Genomic DNA, 23288 nt, shown 5'->3' with positions numbered 1-23288 from the left:
GCCTTTTGGGTTAATTAGCCCCCTTCTCAATCTGTATTAACCCTTTCAGAGTAAGTATGGGGTGAACACCCATCACAATGTGTAATACAAATTATACTGGTGTTGACACCATAAGCCTTCCATTTTTTTGACTTTTTGTGATCCTTAATGATGGATCAAGGAAGAATCCTGGAGCCATTCGGCATACAAAGATCTGTAAACTTCTTGGTCTGCAGTCAATCAGCTTGTGGAGCTGACAAACAGCTCGTTTTACCAAAAAAGTTTGTAAGCTTGGTGAACCATCAAGTCCAGCTTAATTACCTGCACATCCATGTTGGGGACTTAAGGACACTTTCAAGTACTCAATAAACAGCTTACAAATCGTTGTGTTTTTGTTAAACTGATTTTTCTTTCAAACCAAACAAAAATAGTAGATCTCAAAAATGTCCATGGCCATATCAAGTTGAAGTTTCAAACTTCAGCTTGTTTCATCATAGCCATGTCTTTAAAAGGGTGGGTAAAAAATTTTAGGTTTTTTTTTTTTAAATGGATAAAGTGTGTTTTTGTAGATGTGTAAAAGCCCTTCAAGGAATTTTGCTGAAACTCAGAAAAAGCACTTTCCACTGCAAAAGTGCAGTTTTGGAAAACCCTAAGCATGAAGCAGGAGAAGAGAATGCACACGGTTTTGAAATTATGGGCAGTATAACATACCCACCTTGATTACTTTTTTTGGCGAGGACATGTCACAATGAAGCTCCCCAAAATAGTTAAGAACATGCAAAGTGGAAAATGTAACTCTGACTTGTTTTTCTTTTAATTTAATTACTCTGTTCTGCTTTGCAGAAATTTCCAGCCTGCTTCAGTAATGTCAGCATCAACTCTGACTCTAATTCTCACCTAAGAAGTGATGAGACATATGAGATTCAGGGTCATCCACACTGCACTCTCTGGACTTGATTCTTCACTGTCTTGCATCTCGTATAATCATTTACACCTACCTGTACAGAGTATAAAACACTACCCACATCAAATGGTAGCATTTTACACCCTCTCTGACTAGAGATCAATGTCTACCCAGAGTGCAAGGCAGGGGAAAGTCAGACCCCATTCTCTCTAATTCATTACTAAATTCCCTACCCTTATCTGTTTCCTATGCCAAATAGTCTTACCTTATACCATTTCCCCATCCGTAGAATGGGGATAATGGTATTTACCTCTTTTTGCAAGGTGCTTTAAGCTTTATGGATGAAAAGCGCATAGATAGGAACTAGGTATTACTATTATTATTGATCTTGCACAATATAAAATGTACTCTTCTAAGACAAATAGGTCAGACTGTATGTCTCTTATTTAACCTCTTACATATTCTAAATCTGGTAATCTAAAATCAAGGATTATCTGCAAATTTTTTTAAAGCTTTGAATCCATTCCTTTTCCATAGATAGGAGAGAGTCTGCAATGCTATATGTGACATGGTTCCTCATAATGCTGCCCTGTAAGTATTAGTCATGGATCCCACATCATTAGCCTCTCCAATAAGATAAAGCAGAACTACAGTACTTTCTACCACTATAGTGAGTAAACTTTCTGAGAACCAAGGCCTTGCCTATGTTAGAAAATGATCTGCCTGTATATTCTTCTAGTGTACATGCAGTTTATTCTGGCAAAAGAGTGCATTTGCCAGTATAGCTTACACTGTTTCCTGGAACAAAACAAGCTATACGGGCAAAAGCACTTTTTCCCAGTATAAAAATGTCGTAAAGAAAAAGAATCACAATGCTAACCAACAGTACCAGCAAAAGTTTTCGTGTAGACCTGGCCTAAGTCTTATGCACAATGTATTGACATCCACAAGTGCACTGCTAATAACTCTGTGACTGAAGATAAATGATGTCTCTTGCCAAATCTTTCCAGTTCATCTATGTGTACTCACAGACTTCCAAAAGGCACTGTGAGTTAAGACTTGCAAAATAATCATGAAAATGTATAGGCCCAAAAACAAATTCAAGGACTAGACACACTCAGTCTAACCATGATGATAATGAAGGGAAAAATCCAAACAAAATTAATGCTATTTCAGTTGCCTTTCAACAAGTGTACTTGACTCAGGTGAGAATTTTATAGGCTGATGTAATTGCTATAGAGCAAATTTTTCACATAACTCTTTAATGGAATACATTCTGCATACAGCTCAGGATTTGGGCACATTAGGAGTGCTACGGGGGGAAGCTTGGATAATGCTTATAGTTTGATTGATTCAAACCTGTTATTAGCCTCTCTCTAGGATGAGCACTAAATCCATACCCACACCAAATGATGTTATTGAAATTTGTCATCACTTTTCATTTCAAGTAATTAAAACTACTTGGTTTTTGATTGAATGTCTCACGATGCAGAAGGAAAGGAGTATTCTGGTGAACTTCTTATGCCTTAAACATCCTTTAAGAAACAGTCTGTCACTTATCTGGGTCTACTGCAGAAAATGGAGATCAAGAATAGGTTTCTAAAGTACTTGTAAAAAACCAAGCTTAGGTCATTCTAGGAATAGTACAGGATTAGTTAAGAGTATGGCAATAAAGAAAAACCCCTATCCCTCTAGAAAACCAATTTCCCATTATAAAACTGTCTGGGTCCACCTAAAGAACTCTCTCCAACACACAATAACCAGATTAGTTGGAATATTTATGTTCAGCTATGAAATACTGGATATTAGATAACAGAACTGCTTTGGACCAATTATACTACAGAACTGTAGCCTGGTTTAGTTACAGAGCCATGGAAGAGAACTGGGCAGGACTGGCTAGTGGTTTTCAGTCTTTTACCTTAACTATTTTGTGTGTTTGGCTTTGTTCTTGTACTGCTGTACAAATGATAAGCAGGTCAGACGTCTCTCTATCATAACAAGCCACACTAGCTTCAGGCCATTTCACAGACACACAGTTCAGGTGCTCCAGCAGATAAGAGCATCTTTAACCATTTCCTTCTCAGAGATAATTTAGACATTTTACACCTTGCCAGCTGGATTTTCACAGTCAAGCACAGAAATGTTAGAAGTAAGCAAATATACAGCATCACTGCTTCAAATTATGGATGAAATTGCCTGCATGTCTGAAATTAACATTGGCATCAGGAGTTAGGAATTCTGAATGCTAAGCACCAATGCAATCTGCATTAGTATTTGGGAATGAGTAGGACATACTACACTAGCAATCACGATGAAATTGAGAACAAAAACATTAATGCAGCCCGATGACCCCTCACACCAGTTAAGGAGTGGCACTGATGGGCTCAGAAGGGAGTATCCATCCAGTCTTCCTTGGCTAGAACAGCAGTGAGCAGGATTCAGTGCTTCTTAGGTGGGCTGTGTAAAACAGGGGGGAAATGGGGGAATCCTCATGTATCTAACAGCTGCAGAGGATCCTTGGAGGCAGAGGGAGGGGAAAGGAGGATGGTAGATAAACTATGAATTAATTTCAAGAAAATGTGATCTCACCGCAAGCAGCCGAGGCACAAACAGGCGATGCCCCATCCCCAGAAGTTCCAGCACACGACATGCATACTCATTCACCAGCTTGCTCCGCTCGTCATGCATGTCCTGTGACTTTTTGACGGGTGGTGTGAGCTTGGCAGCTGGGGTTGTGCAAGGTACCCCTTCTTCCATGAGCAATAAGCAGTAAGTATCCAGAGTGAGAAGCGCAGTCTCTTAGCCACAATCTGAAAAACTACAATATTATAGGAGCTAGCCTCAGATCTCCCAAATAGGTTCACACTTCTGCCTACAGCAAGGAATGTCAGCTAATGTCTTAGAAAGAGCAAGGCATCTTGCTATGAATCAAAGAAGAATATGATCCACTGTGATGGCTTAGCAGGAGTCCAAAGTAGATTACAAAAAACAAACCAAAGAACAGATGCATCTAAATCTAACTGGAAAGCAGGAAAATGGCAGAGAATGAGAGCAGGAAAGCTCTGATGGGAGAAAGGCAAAGGATAGCTAGCAGGGCCCAGTGCATCTATGAATGTGTGTGTGAGCAGACAGGAGCAGCAATAAGAGCAATAAAACCAGGGCAGTTATGAAGCTGCAAAGAGAAAAGGATGAGCTCATTGCAATCCCTGATTCGTGACAATCCTGGCCGCTGCTGCTGCTGCTGCCGCCTCTTGCTGTGAATCAGTAATGAAGGGGTAGGAAAGGAGGGGGAGGGGAGAGAAGGAGGTAGGTGAATGAGCATGCAGAGTGTGTCTCGGGGGAGAATGCTGTAATAAGAAGCCAATAGTGAGCTGTTGAACCGATGAGCTCCCCCTCCCAGTCTACCTTAAATCAATGTTAGTCAGACAGTTTCTGCTGTTGAATCCCAAACTCACAGATATATGAACTGCATCCTCTTACCATTTGATGCTTAGAGGAAATCAACAGACTGCCAACCAATATATACACCTTATTCATATCTGTTTTCAAAAAACACAAACAGATTCAATACTTTCCACATATATGTGGTTAGGGCAAAACACTCCAGTCCCTCCTAGATTATTGCATGGAACAGTGAGAGATGCCAGGGCGTACTGATGGACTACTGATGGAGAGAGCACAGCACCCGGATTCTAAGAAGCTGGAATGACACGGCCTATGTTTGTACAGCACTAATTACAGTTTCAGGTAGTATGACTTCAGAAGGCATTTCTGAATGTGGAGAAGATTTGCACTGATGGAACAGAATTTCTACAATGTATAAAATATGATCGAAAAAAAACTGCAAATTTGTCGGGGGAAATGCTGTGATGTCACATCTTCAATTATCTTGCACTTCTCCCATGCATGGAACAGGCCAGGTATCTCTGCCATATGGCTAGATATATTGTAGCATGTTCTTCTTCTTCTCATTGGGAGTGAGCTTGAGAAAGCATGCCTTTTATGAGGCTCTGCCTTTAAATCATTCAGTTAGAAAATGGACTGTACAACAAAGCATATCTTTGGAACAATTCACACACTAGACTGAAAACTAAAATAATATCCCTGCATAAGCAGACAGATAATGGAATTCAACATATTTCTAATTTATAGAAAGATAGTAGATTTTGAAAAGATCTAAAATGACAAAGAGATATGATCCTTGAAAATTGCACACATTTCTGCAAATACACATTAGCTTGTAAAAAGCATTTGTCCCTGGACTTCCTATATCCAGAATAACCCCCTTTAGCAGAGCTACTGGCCAAAACATTATTTGATAAAAAGTGAAATTCCACAATACAACGTCACAAAATTGAAATCACAATCAGAATGCTCTCATATAAGTAGTCTAAATGTGAAGAAGATTTGACTTATTAAGACATGTCTGGATAAACTCTGCAACAGCAGTGAAAAATACTAAATTGAAGTTGATACAATTCAGGCTAATGTACCATCTATACTGAATTCCATTAAAACATTTTCGTGGACTGACAAAGAACTTTACGGGAAAGGTGTTAGCAAAAATAACTCCATCCTCACAGGTCATCTTGGTTTACTGTGACAGATGAAGTGCATGGGAGAATGGCTGGAGCAGCAGTGGAAGAGACTATGGGGTAATGATGGCTGACTGTGTCCAAGATTCCTTAAACTCTTATGTATTGCTGTGCAGGATGCAAAAAAGAAATTCATCATCTTACCCACAGCACCTACATTGCTTTAGCAGTGTATAGCCTATTTAATCCAAGCAGTCTTCTCCTGGCAGTTGATTTGAGTACATTATCCTGCTGCAAGGAAATACCTTATTTTACAGAGCAAATCATTCATGTTCGGACTGGACTATCTGGAGAACAGAATTTTGAAGGAGTGGAGGCTATATCATCTCTGATTTAGTTAAGGTTAGTGATCCCCATCGAGGCTTGGGATGTACAGGGAGTACTTTGATCCACTCCCTGCACCTGGCTGTTGAAGGCTGGCAAGGAAATAGAAGGTCCATGATTGGTAGAAATTGTCCTAGCACTCTTAAGAGAAATTGTGTATGACCTTTGCACAAGAAATCTTTACTTGTAACAGCCAATCTGACCTACTATAATCTTCCATTTTGGTTAAGTTTATGGAGAAAGCTCTGATATTCTAGAATCCTCAGATCTTTGATCCTTGCCGATCTGGCTTCAGACCAGTTATGGAATTCAGACTGCACTGGAAGAATGGGTTCTAAAGGACTAAAGATCAGGAGTCCATATTAATAGATTTATTAGCAGACTTCAGCACTGTTCATCATGAGGTGGTCCTGACTTGCTTAAGGCCCAAGCAGGAACATATAAGGCTGCCTTGTAACATGATTCCAATGAATGCTTTTGTGTAATTGTTTCAGTGCACAAAAGGTCTCGTGTGGTTGCCCAAGGTTCTACCTTATCATGTCTATACAATGTGTGGGTAGGTCCACTGTGGGGGCTAGCGAGAAAGGGATGTGTTAACTTGGTTAGGAAAAAGCTAACGGGTTCCACTTAGGAAAACAAAAACAACAACATAGTGGGGTTATTTTTCCAATTTTGTTTTTGCATTTAAAGTATTTACATGAACATAACATATGTAGGAGAGTTCGCAGATACTAGAAATATTAGAATCAAGTTTCAATCTGTGATTTGATTCATGGATGACAAGGCCAGAAAGGGACCACTGGGATCTTCTGCTCTGCCCTCCTGTATACCACAGGCCATAGGACTTTCCCAAAATAATTCCAGTTTGAACTAAAGAAGATGTTTTAGTAAAACATCCAATCTTGGTTTAAAAATTGCCCATGATGAAGAATCCACCATGACCCTTAATAAATTGCTCCAAGGGTCAATTCCCCTCACTTTTAAAAATGTATGCCTAATTTCCAGTATGAATTTTCAGTCTTGTTAGACCTTTGTTTGCTAGGTTGAGGAGCCCATGATCATAATCAAAGTTTTCAAAATGAAAACTTTACTCTAAAAACATTAAAAAGGAAACAATGTGACTATGAAGGTTCCTGTTATGCCCACTGGGAAACACGAAGGAACTTACAGAACTGTCTAGAAGCACAGAGAGTGGAATGACTGGTGAGAGAGGCAGGGCTAGTGGGTGGAATCAACAGGAGGCAGAACAGTTCCATTCAGCATTTGTCAATTTTTGAAAGACCTGCACTCTGTTCAACAGACCTCAAGCTAATTTTAATAGACGGGGGCCTCAGCTATTGTGTTCTTTTGTTTTACTTACAGAAATGCAGACTTTTCGTTTTGGATAAGGCTTGTTTCTTTTTATGTATGAAGAATGAATATGCTTGTGAAGTGAATACAAAGATGTCTCTTTACTCTAGCAGGCAAAGAAATAATGAGATCCAATTGCTGGGAGCTGAAGCAAGACAATTTCAGATTGGAAATAAGGTGAGATTTTTAGCAGGGAGAACAATTAACCACTGGAACCGCTTCCCAAGGGATGTGGTGCATTCCTCACTCCTTGAAATCTTTAAATCAAGATTGATGGTCTTGCTACAGAGAGACATACTCTAACGCTAACTCAACTAAGTTGTTATAGGTTTGATGCAAGGGGTACAATCTATGGCCTGCGTTGTGCGGGAGGTCAGCGTTGAATATCATAATGGTCCCTTTTGGCCTTAAAATGTGTGACTGACATAGTGTGTCTTTTGTGTTTCATTTTACAACACCTTTAAGGGTGTTTTGTTTTGTTTTGTTTTTCAATGCGTGCCCCCTCCCAGTTTTTTCCTTGGGAAAATAATCTCTTTTTTTGGAGCGGTGTGTGTTTTTCTAATAAACCGATGATGTTCTGGTGTCTCCATTGCATTCAAACCAGAGGATACAGTGGAATGTTTCCCTCTGTGGATGGAGTCCAGTATATGCAGCTTATTATAAACCCCTCAGTGGACAGCCAAAAGTTGCCATTAACCAGCAGTTGTCAGTAAGTGAAAGGCAGATTTGTAAGGCTGCAGCCAGGGAAGGAAGGGCTGGGACATCCCGAGCTCTGGACGCAGGCAGGTTTGTGGGGGCTGCAGCCAGGGAACGAAGCGCTGGGGCTACAGGGTACCTCTCTCTGCACTTTCCAGGCTCTGTTCTGCCTTGGCACAAGGGGCCTGGGCTTGGCACAGGTCAGCTCTTTCTTTCTTGGCTGCAGCTTCACAATCCTGCCGCAGCTGGGGAGCAGGGGTGCTGGGATTTGTGGAGTCCAGGCCCTGGTGCCAGGGTAGGACATAACCTGGAGAACGCAGGGAGAGGTAACCGTGCAGGCTCATGGGCCCTCAGTGTCCTGATCCCTATGCAAAGCCCTGGCATCTGGGCATCTGCCTGGGGCATGGGCTCCACATATCCCAGCACTTCTATTCCTGGCTGCAGCCCCCACAAAAAAGTTGTCAATAGCCGGCATGCCTATTGCCAGTATCCAGACCAAGTAACATTGTAGCCCATTGTACGGTTTTGGTTCCAGGCAGAATGGTTCCATTAACAGAAAGCTGTTATTAAATAGGTCGTTATTAAGCAGAACCTACTGCAATTGGCACACGAATGAGGGTGAGTGGGCTGAGGCTCAACCTGGACTGAGCTGATATTAGTAGGCTGGGAGAAGCAACCAGAAGATATGGCAACGATTACCTTAATCCCTCAGATTGAGAGTGGGTCTGCTGTTTGTCATTCAAATTTGCAATTTCGCGGTCTTGTTACACTCCCAGCTGCTGCGGTTTTATAGCACAAGTAAACAGGACATCTTATTTCCATCTGTTTCTTGTCAGGAAGTTCCAGCCCTCTCTCTCTGATGCAGACCTTACTGCCATTCATGCAACATTAGACTATTGCAATGCACTCTTCAAAGGCCACTCTTTAAATCAACTCAGAAACTGAGGCTGGTGCAACCAGGAGCAAAGCATGCAAGTTAAGCAGCTTGTCTTGCAGTCAGCACACAGCACTAATACTCTGAATCTCCATGGGCTGCTCATTAGCTTCTCAGTGGACTTTAAGGTATTGGTTCTGACCTATGAATCCCTAACTGGCCGAGGGCTTTCTTCTCCAAGAGACTGTCTCTCTGCCCATGCAACAATGGCACAGTTGAGCTCAGCAGAGATGCATGATGAGGAGCTCCCTGCTAGAGAAGTAGCTGCTGGCAAGGCATTCTCTGTGAGGGCTCCTCGACTTCGGAATTCACTCCCCAACTTGGTTTCAAAATAGGGTGACCAGACAGCAAGTGTGAAAAATTGGGATGGGAGGGTAGGGGTGGGGAGGAGGGTAATAGGAGCCTATATAAGAAAAAGACCGGGAATCGGGACTGTCCCTATAAAATCGGAACATCTGGTCACCCTATTTCAAAATGGCCCACATTTGTTGACCTTTAGAGCATGGTTCAAAGCCATCTCTCTGAGGTAGCTTTAATATATAATTGTATTTGAAAATGTGTCAAGGAGCCCCTAAAACAAAGAATAGGTACTTCTTTTATGGAACTAGTATATAAATCAAAACAAACATATATGGGAAGGAATCTGTGGATGGATGAAGTTCAGGGGATTCTAGATGAGGCTGTGGATTTCTATCTGGGGGAGATTAGGGTTCTGGGATAGTTGAAGAGGGAAATTTTAGTTTAGGACAAACTGGAGAAATGGTCTGAAGTAAATAGGATGAAATTCAATAAGGACAAATGCACAGTACTCCATTTAGGAAGGAACAATCAGTTGCACACATACAAAATGGGAAATGACTGCCTAGGAAGGAGTACTGAGGAAAGGGATCTGGGGGTTATAGTGGACCACAAGCTAAATATGAGTCTACAGTGTAATGCTGTTGCAAAAAAAGCGAACATTATTCTGGGATGTATTAGCAAGAATGTTGTAAGCAAGACACGAGAAATAATTCTTCCGCTCTCTCTGCACTGATTAGGCCTCAACTGGAGTATTGTGTCCAGTTCTGGGCGCCACATTTCAGGAAGCATGTGGACAAACTGGAGAGAGTCCAGAGAAGAGCAACAAAAATGATTAAAGGTCTAGAAAACATGACCTATGATGGAAGACTGAAAACACTGGGTTTGTTTAGTCTAGAAAAGAGAAGACAGAGGAGGGGACATGATAACAGTTTTCAAGTATGTAAAAGGTTGTTATAAGGAGGAGGAAGAAAAATTGTTTTTCTTAACCTCTGAGGATAGAACAAAAAGCAATAGGCTTAAATTGTAGCAAGGGAGGTTTAGGTTGGACATTACAAAAAACTTCCTGTCAGCGTGGTTAAGCACTGGGATAAATTGCCTAGGGAGATTTTTAAGAGCAGGTTAGACAAACACCTGTCAGGAATGGTCTAGATAATTAGTCCTGCCACGAGTGCAGGGGACTGGAATAGATGACCTCTCGAGGTCCCTTCCAATTCTATGATTCTATGGCATTCATAGAATCACAGAAGTATATGATTGGAAGTGACCTCAAGAGGTCTTCTAGTTCAGTCCATTACACTCGAGGCAGGACTAAGTATTATCTAGACCGTCCCTGACAGGTGTTTGTCTAATCTGCTTTTTAAAAACCTCCAATGACATTGATTCCACAACATGTCTAGGCAATTTATTCCAGTGCTTAACAACCCTGACGGTTAGGAAGTTTTGCGCAAAACAGTTGTTGGTTTGCTACTGCTGTTCTTTACTCTGTTTAAGTATTTGTCATATGCTCAGAGCCTGGCAATAGGGGGTCTTATGTCTTACCTGTTCATACTGGGTTCACACTCAGATACTACGGTAATGGAAGCCATATGAGTACCTAAGCTAGACAGATAGGCACTGAAATAACAAAACAAGCATCCCTAATAGTTCCCACATCATAAACTATTGCTTTTGTATGATAGTTTCTGAGCTACAGAGCTGTCCAAAGAAAGCGTCTCTTTGGATTACAATTAGTATTTTAGTAGCAAAACAGACTGACATCACTAAAAAGCTAATGAGAATCTAACATTGAAAAAAACAGATGTTCTCTTTAATGAAAATGCCTTCCTATGAAAAGATAAAACACAGGCTGCAATGAGAATAAATTTGAAAATACTTGAAGACCATGTTTTTCTTACACTGGAAGACAGGAGAATGAGCTAGACTCCTTCCTCCCTCTCATCTTACCAACCCTTTCTTTACACCCTTGCTTCTACGGTTATGATCATGGTGGTGTGGTATCATTGGATTATTATTTACTTTATCACCCACTTATATGTCTCTACAAATAATTTTCACCAAGGGAGTCTAAAGATTTTCCTAGGATACCTAAATCTGAAAGTGCAGGACAAGACCTGGCCCTGGAGCAGCTCATTCCAATTTACATCTGTAAATTGTAATTTGTCACCTAAGAAAGGACAGCAGAATGAGGCAGAAGGAGACCAGAATGGTGGGCAGGAGTTTTCAGAGAATACTTTATCAAGTAAGCCAGGGACTTGGGGCCACTAAAGAGCTGAATTCTGGTGAATTTTGAGTTATTTTTCCTGCTTTCATTCTCAAAACCTTCTAAAGAAAAAAAAATAGCTTAAAATTCACATAAATGTGTACATGTCACTCTAGCATAGTGGTCCCTAGATCCCTAGCTTATTAGGACAAATTGTCCATGACAAACATTTTCACACTGGAGTTAAAGGGTTCACCTACAGACTGTCTCTCTAAAGAGTCAATTTTCAATAAATACACTCAGTAGAGCTGGGCTTTGAAACATGCAAAACCCACTTCTGTTGACCTCCCTGAGTTAGGGGAACTAGAAACGTAAAGGAGAATCTCAGCCTTGTTTTTTTAAAAAAGGTAAATTTCTAGACCTCTCTCTTCTGAAGACAGCCTTGAAAACACAGAACAATAGCCACTGATCACTAATGCTGAACGGAATAATTAGCTGGAATCCACTTCTGCAGCAGGAGCCTTGGGAAAGAACCTAACAAACTCCTGTACACCTGCTCCCCCTCGCACATTTTTTATGTAAAATTAGTAAGTTTAACTTTGTTCTGCCTCTCAAATAACCATCTCACTAGCCCTGCCTCAAGTCCTTAGGCCAGCCCTGTGCACAGTAGTGTGATAATGGTGGACACAAATCGGTTACACTTTGGATGTTGAGGGGGGAAAACAAATTGTTGTCACTGTTTTGCAGGGCTACCCAAAATGCTATGGGGCTGGCTCTGCACTTAAGACAGTTCTTGTAATTTGCTGAGAATTCAGAGGTATCTCTTGGACGTGTCTAGAGACACAGCCAGTGTTGGGCTAAGAAGCCCCAAAACAGCATCTTTGAAAAATCTACTTCTCATGTTGAAGTTTTTCCTCAGGAAATCCTTGTGTCTCACAGTTCCTGCCAAGCAAGTTACTGAGCCTGTATAGCCCAGAAAGAAAATCCAACATGACATCAACAGTGTCAACAAACAAGAGAGGAGTGACTGTCAGACATCTTCAACAATGCTCAGAGAGAGCCTGGAGTAAACTAAAGGTAAGGAAAGAACAAATAACTCCCATCTCCCAGAACACTCAGACTTCCTGGGGAAGTGGCCTCTGCCAGCCTAAGCCTCAGAAATACCCCATCCATTTGCAAGGAGTGAAGTTAACTCCATGTCTCACAGCCTCATGCTGAAGGCCAGTCAGGGTATGTCTGCACTGCAGCTGGGAGCCTGGGTAGATAGACACATGCTAGCGCTGCTCAAGTTAGCATGCTAAAAAGACGATGTTGTGGCATGTGTTAGCCACCCATGTATGGACCCAAGGGGTGGGGTAGGGTTCTACATGGGAGGCTAGCTTGTGTTGCTATCCAAGCCATAATGGCCAGAGTGCTATTTTTAGTGCGCTAACTCAAGCAGAGCTAATGTGCGTGTCTCTACCCAGGCTGGGAGGCACACTCATAGCTGCAAAGTACCCTAAGAAGCCTATATGCAGAGCTGAAGTGGGATTTAAGTGAGAGACACAAGCATTGTGCTGGCCTAGTGTTGCCAACTTATACAATTTTATTGCGAGTCTCACAATATTTTTAAAGCACTTGGAGTCACGTGATTGCATGAGAATCTTGGGTCTCATTAAAAAAAGCCTCTAATCCTCTTGGTTGCAGAGAAATCGTGAAAAGTGACATTTGTATACGCTAAAGGCTCAGAATCAAAAGGCAAATAAAAAGAACACAGAACATATATTTTAAAATCTCAAGATTTTTCAAGGCTGACTCATGATTTTTAAACATTTGAGGTTGGCAATATTGCAAATTTTATCCAGAATGAGCAAAAAGATGCAGTGCCTCCTTATCTCCTGCCTATGCTTCACTGATATACCTGTAGTCCTGCTGGTAGAATTCCAAGAAATCAATGTCTACTTTAAATAAACCATGGGAGAAACTCATTCAGACAACTTATCTGTCCAGTCCTCCCCTCTCTGTAGTAGTGATTACTAGGCCACTAATACCCCAGGCCAAACACATCAACTGGCAAGTGATGGGATCTTGCAAAAGACAATGGTAGAATCTAGAGGTTCTAGCAGAAATCATTGTTTAAAACAATAGAAATTAAAAATACATAACTACTGTAAATGACTAGCAAATTTGATACCTACTAATGCAGGAATCTGCAATAACTTTATCGTACCAAGCAATTAAGGGCCAAAAGAGCCCTGGATCCAATCTGGAGAGATTTCCCCCTAGTGCAGGCTTGGTGCATGGCAATTTATGCTGTCCTGAGAGGTGCCCGCTGCAAGCCCTGGCATAGGAGGAGTGGCTGACAATGAAAGGGGGGTTGCCATAGCAGACGCTAGTATGGTCATTCTGGCTTGCACTGCAATGCTATGTTGAAGTTGGTCCCTTTCACTCAAGCGACGCTGTCCCAAATGCAGTAACTCGAGTGTACTACATCGAGCTGACTGTTGCAGTGAAGACAAGACTTGAGAGACAGAGAACAAAATTTTATCCTTGATTTTTAAAGTCCTGGTACCTTCCAGAGGATGAGAGACAAAATTTGGGACTGGGTAGGTGTAAGTGTCCACCAAAGGTGCTGACAGGGTACCATGAGAGCAGAATGAAAAGGGCTTCCTGCATTACTGGCAAGATGTTTGCTATAGAGGAAATTTACTCCTATGCAGAGGGCCAGTGTAACCCTTATGCATCACTTGCCTCCCACATAAACCCTGGCTTTAAGAGGTGCACCAGTTGTGATGGCCCTCTGCATAGTGATAAATTTCACTGCATGAGACCAAGTTGTCTCTAACAGGTTGGCTTGATGAGTGAAGGTAGCAAAGGATAGAGAAGGGAAAGGAGAGATACAGATGAATAATGATATCAAATAATCCACCCTTTTCATTCTAGTTTTCATTTATTTTTGGAAATGGGAAGCCTCTGAGCCTGCCCACCACATCAGCTGTCTGAAATACTCCCTATTACTAACTTTTAAGACACTCTAGATAACAAAATATGTTATAAAGATTTCCAAACCCTGTACATTTGAACTTAGTATCTTTTTACAGACCAAAGAATGGGGCTTGATCTGTTAGCAACCAACCAATATTTTCTTAGCACTTGATCAACAGCCAGGGTTTGGGGATTTTTATGAACTGTGGATAAGATTTTTGTTTTGTCCACAGCCTGTAAGTAGCTCATTTCCATAAGGAGAGTGTGCATGTCCAAGAAGTCACGGTGTTTTGTGACGCTTTTAGTTACTGCACACTATTTTCTTTGTGTTTCAGTTTCTTGTATTTTCATTTAAACTTTACTTCTGTATGATTATGTATTTTTATACTTGTCTCATTTTGCTAGCCCCAAAACTGAATTGAAAAGTGGGCATTTAATTTTCCAGGTAACAGAGTGGGAAGATTAAAATAAGGAAACAATACATAATGTGTAGAACTTAAAAATCTGATAATAAAACCTGATTTTCCTGAGTCTCCCTATGTTACTTTGATGTTTGCTAAACCATAAACAAGAGAACACTTGCTCAGAAGTCACATTTTGTGATATAGCTACATAAGTTTGGATGCAATTAATCGAAAATGTAAATTCCACTGTAAACCTTGCTTTACACTTGCAGCTCACTCAATTAAGAGCTTTTGAGTGGGAATAAAAAGGCTTACCATGGCTAAAATTGCATTCCATATTTGTCTAAAATGGGGTGTCAAATGACACTTTTTAATGGAACAGGTTTTCTAACAGATGCAAATACTTTAATGTTTATTTTGCAATCCACAACAAGGAAGCTGGCTGTCTGGGTGATAAAAGGCACTTGAATATGTGCCATGCACTGGAATGGGAATGTATTTTCCTTTTCACCATTCTAAATCTATAATCTTAATGAGTGTCCTTTTTATGAAAATGTCAAGATAGTAAATTGCTTGTGAAAGTGCTCTAAACTGTCCTTCATTAACAGTGTATCTGCCATTTAAACATGAATGTTCATTTTACGCTGCTGTGCCTTAGTCTGTCTCCCTCTTGGGAACTGGGAGGTGAGCACAAAGAAAGTTGTTTACATCAATGAGCTCAACTTATTAACAATGCTTCAGTTACAATTACAATATTAAATATCTAAACAATAAGCAATTGTATAATACTGCCACCAACAGGACAAAATTATAATTGAGAATACTTTGTGGATGCTATATATCAGTGTGTCCAAACCACGGCTCGCGAGCTGCTTTCCAGTTAAAGAGCGGCTCGCAGAGCTTCCCATTCCCCTCCCCCCCACCTACCAGCCTTGGCAGGGGGGGAGCTCTGGACTTCTGCCCTGCAGCAGGATGGTGGCTCTCAGTGCTTCTGCCCAGTGGAGAGGGGGCTCTTGGGGCTTGAGCCCCATGGGGCACACCTGCCATGGTTCAGGGCTTGAGCCCCACTTTTGCTGAAGCCCTGATCCCCGAGATAACCCACCTCCCCACCAGGCAGAAGTCCCGAGACCTGGCAGGTGTGCCCAGCTCTCGAACTTCTAAAGATTATCAGATGCGGCTTGGAGGGTCAGTAAGTTTGGCCACCCCTGCTATATATTCTACATCAATATCTGAAAGGTAAAAAGAACAGGAGTACTTGTGGCACCTTAGAGACTAACAAATTTATTAGAGCATAAGCTTTCGTGGACTACAGCCCACTTCTTCGGATGCATAACATCATGGGCTGTAGTCCACGAAAGCTTATGCTCTAATAAATTTGTTAGTCTCTAAGGTGCCACAAGTACTCCTGTTCTTTTTACCTTTCAGATATTGATGTAGAATATATAGCAGGGGTGGCCAAACTTACTGACCCTCCAAGCCGCATCTGATAATCTTTAGAAGTGGCCAATGCCTGTTGTTCAGAGAAAAGCAACCAAAACACATGATGATTGTGCCTAATCAACTGTGTATTGCTGTGAACGTGTTAGATCATGGAGGTGGGGATGGGAGCAGATTCCTTCCTGATTCCTGTGACTATCATTTTATTCCCTGAAGTAGGTTAGCATGCCCAGGTTATTGGTCAGAGGAGCTTTGCTGCCATTTAAAACTCTAGAAAAAGCTCAGTTTTAATCTAGGCACCTGGTAGAGCAGTGTCACCAAATGTACTAGGTTAGTAGACAGTTCAGGACCAGAGTTATAATTCAGTTGGTAATTAGAGGACATTACTGAACATTACTCACAGATGCCAGGAAGAAATGACATTTACTGGGTAAAGACTCTTTAATAGCCTGTTGATTAATGATTCCTAAAATTAGAAATCACCCAAAAGATTGTGGGGGAGAAAAAAAGAGTAAAGTATATATATTCACACACACACACCTATCTCATAGAACTGGAAGGACCCCGAAAGGTCATCGAGTCCAGCCCTCTGCCTTCACTAGCAGGACCAAGTACTGATTTTGCCCCAGATCCCTAAATGGCCCCCTCAAGGATTGAACTCACAACCCTGCCATTAATTATGCCTGGGGTGAGGTCTACCTAGACTAAGCCCCCAGAGCTGTTAGGCTACATGCAGTTTCCAACTCCAGCTCTGGTAAGGAACAGGCTCCTCAGAAGCACATGGTTTCATAAAGATGTTGTTCTGAAGCACTCAGATTTGGTTACTGTTATTTGAAAGACAGATAAACTAAAAACATATTGTTTCTAAGCTATAAAAGTTGGAGACAAATACATTTAAGTGTCAAATATTTATTTCAGAACTCAGAGTACAAAAATCCTCTCCTCTCAAATAGGAGAGCAATTGCTACTGAAAGCAAGCCATGCTCTAATTTAGATCATCATTTCCATGTTGCTGCTGCTATGGAAATAGTCTTCTGTAACAAAGTGAAAGGTACATCCTTTTAAACTAATAAGTGGTTTCTAATTTAGAACCTGATCTTACTTGACTATATTCTCTTTGTGGTTATTTTCTGGTTTCCAATAGGGAAATTTTTTATCAAGATAACTTCTCTATTACTGTTTAGTGCCTATTACTGCCACAACATGAGGATGGATGCAACATACTGTATTATCTTAAGAGTTGCTAAGAGCAGAGTAACAAACCAAAATGCAGACAGTTACAAGCTTATAAAGTGCTTATAATAAAGTGATTCCAGAATACCTTCTTAAAAGTTTTCCCTTCTAATCTTCTGGGGTAGTCAATACAGAACTGACTCAATGGACAAGGGAGGTAGAATGTACAGATAATCATCAAGTAATTAGATTGAGTGCTTTATGTTACAGATAACCAGGGCTAATTATTTAAAACAAGAAGTCTCCTTAATCGTAACAAGGCCTTTCTAAAGGTAGATGTTTAGGGGTTTAATCCTCTTGCTAACATAACACCAAGGCCCTTGCCTACACCTGAAATTTTTTCTAGAAACATACTACTGTTGCTAACATCAGCTCAGCTGCATAAGTGTTAGCAAGGTTGGAAGCACTACTGGACACAGACAACTGAGCTGATGCAGATGTTTTTAAAACCATATCACGTAACCCCGTTCAGACCAAGTCTAATCAACATGGTGTTAAAACACTGCCAGCAGCCTACCCATATGTCTATGATAGAAACGTCATGGAGGCATGCAGCTGAAATATCTTTGGATGTAGCAGAGTATGTTCCAATATCCCAAATAGTGAAACGTCTGCCAGCTCACAGCACATGCGTACATGTAACCTCGTCCATTAGAGAGACTCTGTGCTGAGATAAATTGGCTCCTCGCTTTGGCCTCACGAGCAATGAGAAGACTAAGGGCTTGTCTACACAACCGCGCAGGGTTGATCTAAGATATGCAACTTCAGCTACGTGAATAGCGTAGCTGAAGTCGATGTACTTAGATCTATTTACTGCGGTGTCTTCACTGCGGTAAGTCGACAGTTGATGCTCTCCCATCGCCTCTGCTTACGCTTCTAGTTCTGGTGGAGTACCGGAGTTGACGGGAGAGCACTCAGCAGTCGATTTATCGCATCTATACTAGATGCAATAAATTGACCACTGCTGGATCGATCGCTGCCCTCCAATCCAGCGGGTAGTGTAGACAAGCCCTAAGAGTTTAATTAATTGGCTTTGTCTTGTCTAGGAAATAAGTAAAAGCTCTCTTAACATTTAAGGTGTATAATCTAATGTCTCTCAGAATCAAATGGGGTTTAGGGAAGAAGACAGGTAAATTAATGAGCTGATTAAGATGGAAATAAAAGACTACTTTAGTAAAATAAATTTTGGGTGTGGATATAGGAACCAACTATCAGGATTTGGAACTCACTAACTCTGGGAAATGCATATAGAAAAGCTATTCTATTTCAGCATAAACAGTTGTCTATGAGAAGGTTTTTGCTTCCAGAAATAATCTCCTGAACTTTTGCAGAACAGTCAGAGCTGAAACCTCCTGACAGGCCAGTAGCCAACCTGTAAAACTGAGCAACTTCCATGTGAAGAACACAGCTTTGATCCTGAGAGAATACACCCAGGAGACTGAGAAGTGAGACTTCAAGGTCCAATTCTAGATCCATGAGATCCAAGAACCAGAGCTGTTTGGTCCAGTTTTGAGCTATCAATAACACTTTGTCCCACATGCTCTTTCTGATGACTCTGGAAACTAGAGATATTTGGGGAAAACACGGAACAACTGTTGACTTCAATTGTAAAAACAAATCCCTTGAAGATCCTGGGATTATTCTGCATGATTTTTACGTTTGAAATCTCAGGTATCACATAACTTATCTTTCTTGTTTTTGCTGGAGGTCTCCCTTGGAAAACCCAAAGAAGTGGATTGGGTGCTCTCTCGGCCCTTCATTGCTATGATGGGGCGCTGAATCTTTGAAAAAGGGAGTTTGCCTGTTAACTGTTCATTAGGCATAATACATTGTTAAATGAGTGGTAACAAAAACAAAACAAAAAATCATTCAACACTGAATAAAAATCACTTTCCCCCTTGCAGGGCTTGTCTTCACTGATTCATGTTATAGCTCAAGTAATCCTGTTAATTCGACTGGTTATGGGCCACGAGACATTTTGCTGACATTGACCGTCCGCAGGCACAGCCCCCCTGCAGCTCCCAGTGGCCGCGGTTCGCCAATGGGAGCTGGCTGCCACTTCCCGCAGCTCCCATTGGCCGGGAATGGCAAACCGCAGCCACTGGGAGCTGCGGGGGGCCATGCCTGCGGACAGTCAATGTCAGCAAAATGTCTCGTGGCCCGCAATCAGATTACCCTGATGGGCCGCATGTGGCCCGGGGGCCACAGGTTGCCCACCACTGCCCAAGAACAATAATAGAGCACAAACATTTTTTTCACCTTTTGGAGTCACTTTGAAAATTGAGAGTGGAAGCTAGTGGCACTGCAGACTCTATGGAAACACACGTGAAATGAATTTCCTTGTTCCAGGCTGTTCCTTGAAGATATGTCAATATAACAAAGTAACCACATAATCTGGCACAAACTGGCTATCTGCTAAGGAAACTCCAGTTACTGAGAATACATCTTCACTGCAAAGCTAATTCGTGTTGTCTTCATTTGAGTTACGTATCTCACGTTAGCATAGCTCAAGTGACAATGGCCACCCTGTGAAATAACCCTCACGTTGGTTTGTCCACAAAGGTGCTCCGCTCACTCATGTGTGATGCTATGATTTCTGAGGGTATATCCCATGCTTCTTTAAGCGACAGGAAACTGAGCTGCTCTATGAATTATTTCCCAGTAAATTGTGGGAGAACTTGTCTGTCCTTTCTAGACACATGGAGAATTGTGGGAAGACATTGGAGGACTAGTGATAATTGAGAGGCACTAGCCTGCATCCACATTACAGAGTAGTTATGCTAACAACTAATGAGCTGTGCTAATTTGAGCTGTAGTCTCTACCCCTTAAGGAGTCAGCCACTTTCAGTTAAAAGCACCATCACACATAAATTAAGGGTTTTTGTGTGTGGACAGGATTTGAGTCAGGATGTGAGTTATAACTTGAGTGAACTGCAGTGAAGCCAAGGTCTTAAACAGCAGACTGTTGGACAATACAGAGGTTTTTTGACAATAGCATGTTGGGAATACTGCAGAGCACTTGTCCAGTTCCAGCACCACTTCTGTTTCCAAACAAAAGCAAAGATGAAGTCTTGGTCCTGATGAAGTCAATGTGAGTTCTGCAATTGACATCAACTGATCTAGGATTTCACCCCAAATGTTCTGTCAAGTGTAATTTTTCTGTATCTAAGATAGTCATAAGATAAAGATTATTTTCATCTACACTACAACAGACTTCTAGTTTCTCCCATCATTACAAATGTGTTTCGTATGCAATTATACATTTCCTGGAGGTAACTACAATTGAATAACTTCATGAAATACCTCAGCAAGGAAGTACGGGATTGTGAAGTGAAGCCAAGTTGTTTTTCTTCTGAGCAGGTACATCTATGAGGCATCTTAATCACCATATTACCTTTGTCTCCAGAACTTTATTGCATGATGAAGCAGTTTAACACAAACAACAAAACTGAAGTTTTTAAGGACAACCCCCCCGTTCCCCAACCTCACCCCTTACAATATTTTCATTTTCCTCCATGATAACTCAGAGACCAACCACTATTGCCTGAGGCTTTTCAATGTGGTTTTATTACAATGTGTGGCATATTCAGCTAAGTAATCCCTGATTCTGAATATCTCATACTGCTTTACAGTCAACAAAAGGGTTACAAGAAATGACTTACCTTTAAGAGTGCCAAGGCTACATGAAAGATTATGTTCAGACCCTGAAAAGGAGAAGAAGAAGAAGAAAAGAGCTGAATCAGTCCCACTGTACCAGGTTTTAGTTCTCCCTTAGTTCCCACCATTTATTACCAGGGAGATCTGCAAGATTTTTGTCAGAGTCCTGAGGTACCCCCAGTTTCCCCCACTTCACATCCCACACTTAAGGCCCCATGATGCAGCTTCCAAACTTCTAGCTGAGGGAGACCGAGACTCTTTGGACTCCAGTGATTTTGCTCTCTTACTGGTCAGACAGGTGCTTTTGGGCAGCCCTCTGTCCTTTGGCTGAGTATCAATCAAATCTGGTCTCTCATGGAGCAGTACAGAATAATACCAGCAACAGACCATTGGGACAGCCTGTTTCTTCAAAGCCAACAGAACCAAATATTCTAGTCAATACAATTTTTGCCAGTCCAAAGAAAGCAGCTTGTATCTAAAATCTTTTGTATTAAACACCCACAAAATCCCAAGTCTTAAACACACAGATTTTCTGATATCAACTCAAATGTAAGACAGTTCAGAGATCAGGCAGCTAGATGTGTAAACCAGCCCTGTTGTGCTTGCCACTTTCACTACATTGCAAACATATGGCTCTATATACATTAATATATATAATAAAAGAAATAATGATGCTCCATTGATTTCAGATCCCCCGAGAGAAGACAGTGCTGGAATTGCTAGGCTCAGTGGAGCTGAATTCAAGGTACCAGTGCTCCCTCCTAGCCTTTCTAACTGACCTTAAACAGGCCAACTCTGCCTTCATCTGGTGCCATTCTAGGTCCAAAGATAAAGATCTAGAGCCTCTTTCTGACTACACATAAAAGTTGTACTGCTTAACTGGTATAGTTAAAGTGGTGCAATCATCTTTGGGTGGACCTTGAAGGGGCCATTTAGGGATTTGGGGCAAAAATCTATCTGGGGATCGGTATAAAGATGTTTATACCAGTAAAGATATTCCTGACAAGGCACCTTTATACCAGTATAATTGCATCCACATGAGGGCTTGTCCCAGTATAACTATATCAGTAAAAATATCACACCTCTCACCTATACAGTTATACCAGTACAACTTGCAAGTGTAGACCAGGCCAAAGAGTACAATACAGCTGTATTGTGCAGGATCAAACATTCCCTCTGTCAATAAAACAGGTTCTAATATCTATGACTACTTGCCATACGTAGCTCCACTTAACTTTATACAGGGCTTTGTGATACCCTGGGTAAGGTAGATACTGTACTATATAAAACCCACATTTATTGTATTATTTTGACTTTCCTTTGTATTTATTACTATAACTTTACATTTTTTAGCAAATGTAGATAGTTCAGGTTACCTACTAAATTACCTCACTCAGATTTAACATATGAAAGAGTTCCAACAGACTTGCTCAGAAATAATGTTGCCATTATAATACACACTGTTATGGGATTATCACAGGATTTCCTTAGTATTGTACAAATCCCCTTGTACAATAACAAGAAAGATTTCAGTGAGTTCCTTGCTAATTTCACTCTGTAATTTGTTTTAACAATAGCATAATGGAGTTTCTGAGGTAATCTCACATATTTTTATTAATTAGGGTTGAGTGAATTGTTTTTTGCAAGAATAAGAGCCCTTAAGCTTTTGCCAATCCCTTGAACCAAGCCTTCTTTAAGGTTCAGAAATATTGATGTAAGTTCCCTCCATCACATTTCACCTCCAACAATTTGCTGTCAAGATCTATCTTGCTGTCTAAAGCTTCCCTGTTAGCGTCATATCACATTGCCTAGCACTCCTGGGAAACTAGCTCACATGTCAGGGGTTTTCAGGCATGCTGTGTCATTTATAGGAGTGGGTTCTGTTAGGAAAACCCAGAGACACAAAATTAAAGAGGCAGCATGTAACTCCTAAGGTTCAATAGCATAGGGAGGGCTGTGGAGCCATCTGCTCTGTCCCTTAGAAAAATGCTGCTGGTTGGGGGAGGTAGGAAGTAGCCTCCTCCTTGAGAAGCTTGCTGATTCTGTGATGAGAAGTTCTCCAAACCTCCCCCTAAACGTGATGCTCTATATCTTAGGTATAAATGCAAAATTGTGGAGTTCGTCGTGTCCTGCACAATCCAGACTTCATCAAAAGCTGCAGAACCTTTTAGAAAGAAGAAGTTTTCTTAGAATGTAAGCTCTGTCAGGCAGGATCAGTCTTTTCTGTCATGTTTATGCAGTGCTGAGCATAATGGGGTTGTGGTACATGACTGGGGTTCCTGGGTGCTACCACAATAAAATAAAAAAAATT

The 23288-nt window shown here is 41.2% G+C and overlaps 1 protein-coding gene across 5 annotated transcripts in view; it reads right to left on the bottom strand.

Annotated features, from left to right (window-relative positions):
- Positions 1–23288, bottom strand: part of RABGAP1L (RAB GTPase activating protein 1 like) — a 544030-nt gene that overhangs the window by 102142 nt on the left and 418600 nt on the right. For 4 of the 5 annotated variants that reach the window (XM_034779149.1, XM_034779151.1, XM_034779152.1 and 1 more), the window contains exon 18: positions 20983–21024. In XM_034779149.1, the coding sequence (XP_034635040.1) occupies positions 20983–21024 (42 nt within the window). Of the gene's footprint in view, positions 1–3472; positions 4020–20982; positions 21025–23288 lie in introns of those variants that run through there. The other variant, XM_034779153.1, reaches the window with a different exon arrangement.

The sequence above is a fragment of the Trachemys scripta genome, chromosome 8 (assembly GCF_013100865.1).
Source record: "Trachemys scripta elegans isolate TJP31775 chromosome 8, CAS_Tse_1.0, whole genome shotgun sequence".
Classification (NCBI taxonomy): Eukaryota; Metazoa; Chordata; order Testudines; family Emydidae; genus Trachemys; species Trachemys scripta.
This window is presented reverse-complemented; position numbering and strand designations above follow the sequence as displayed.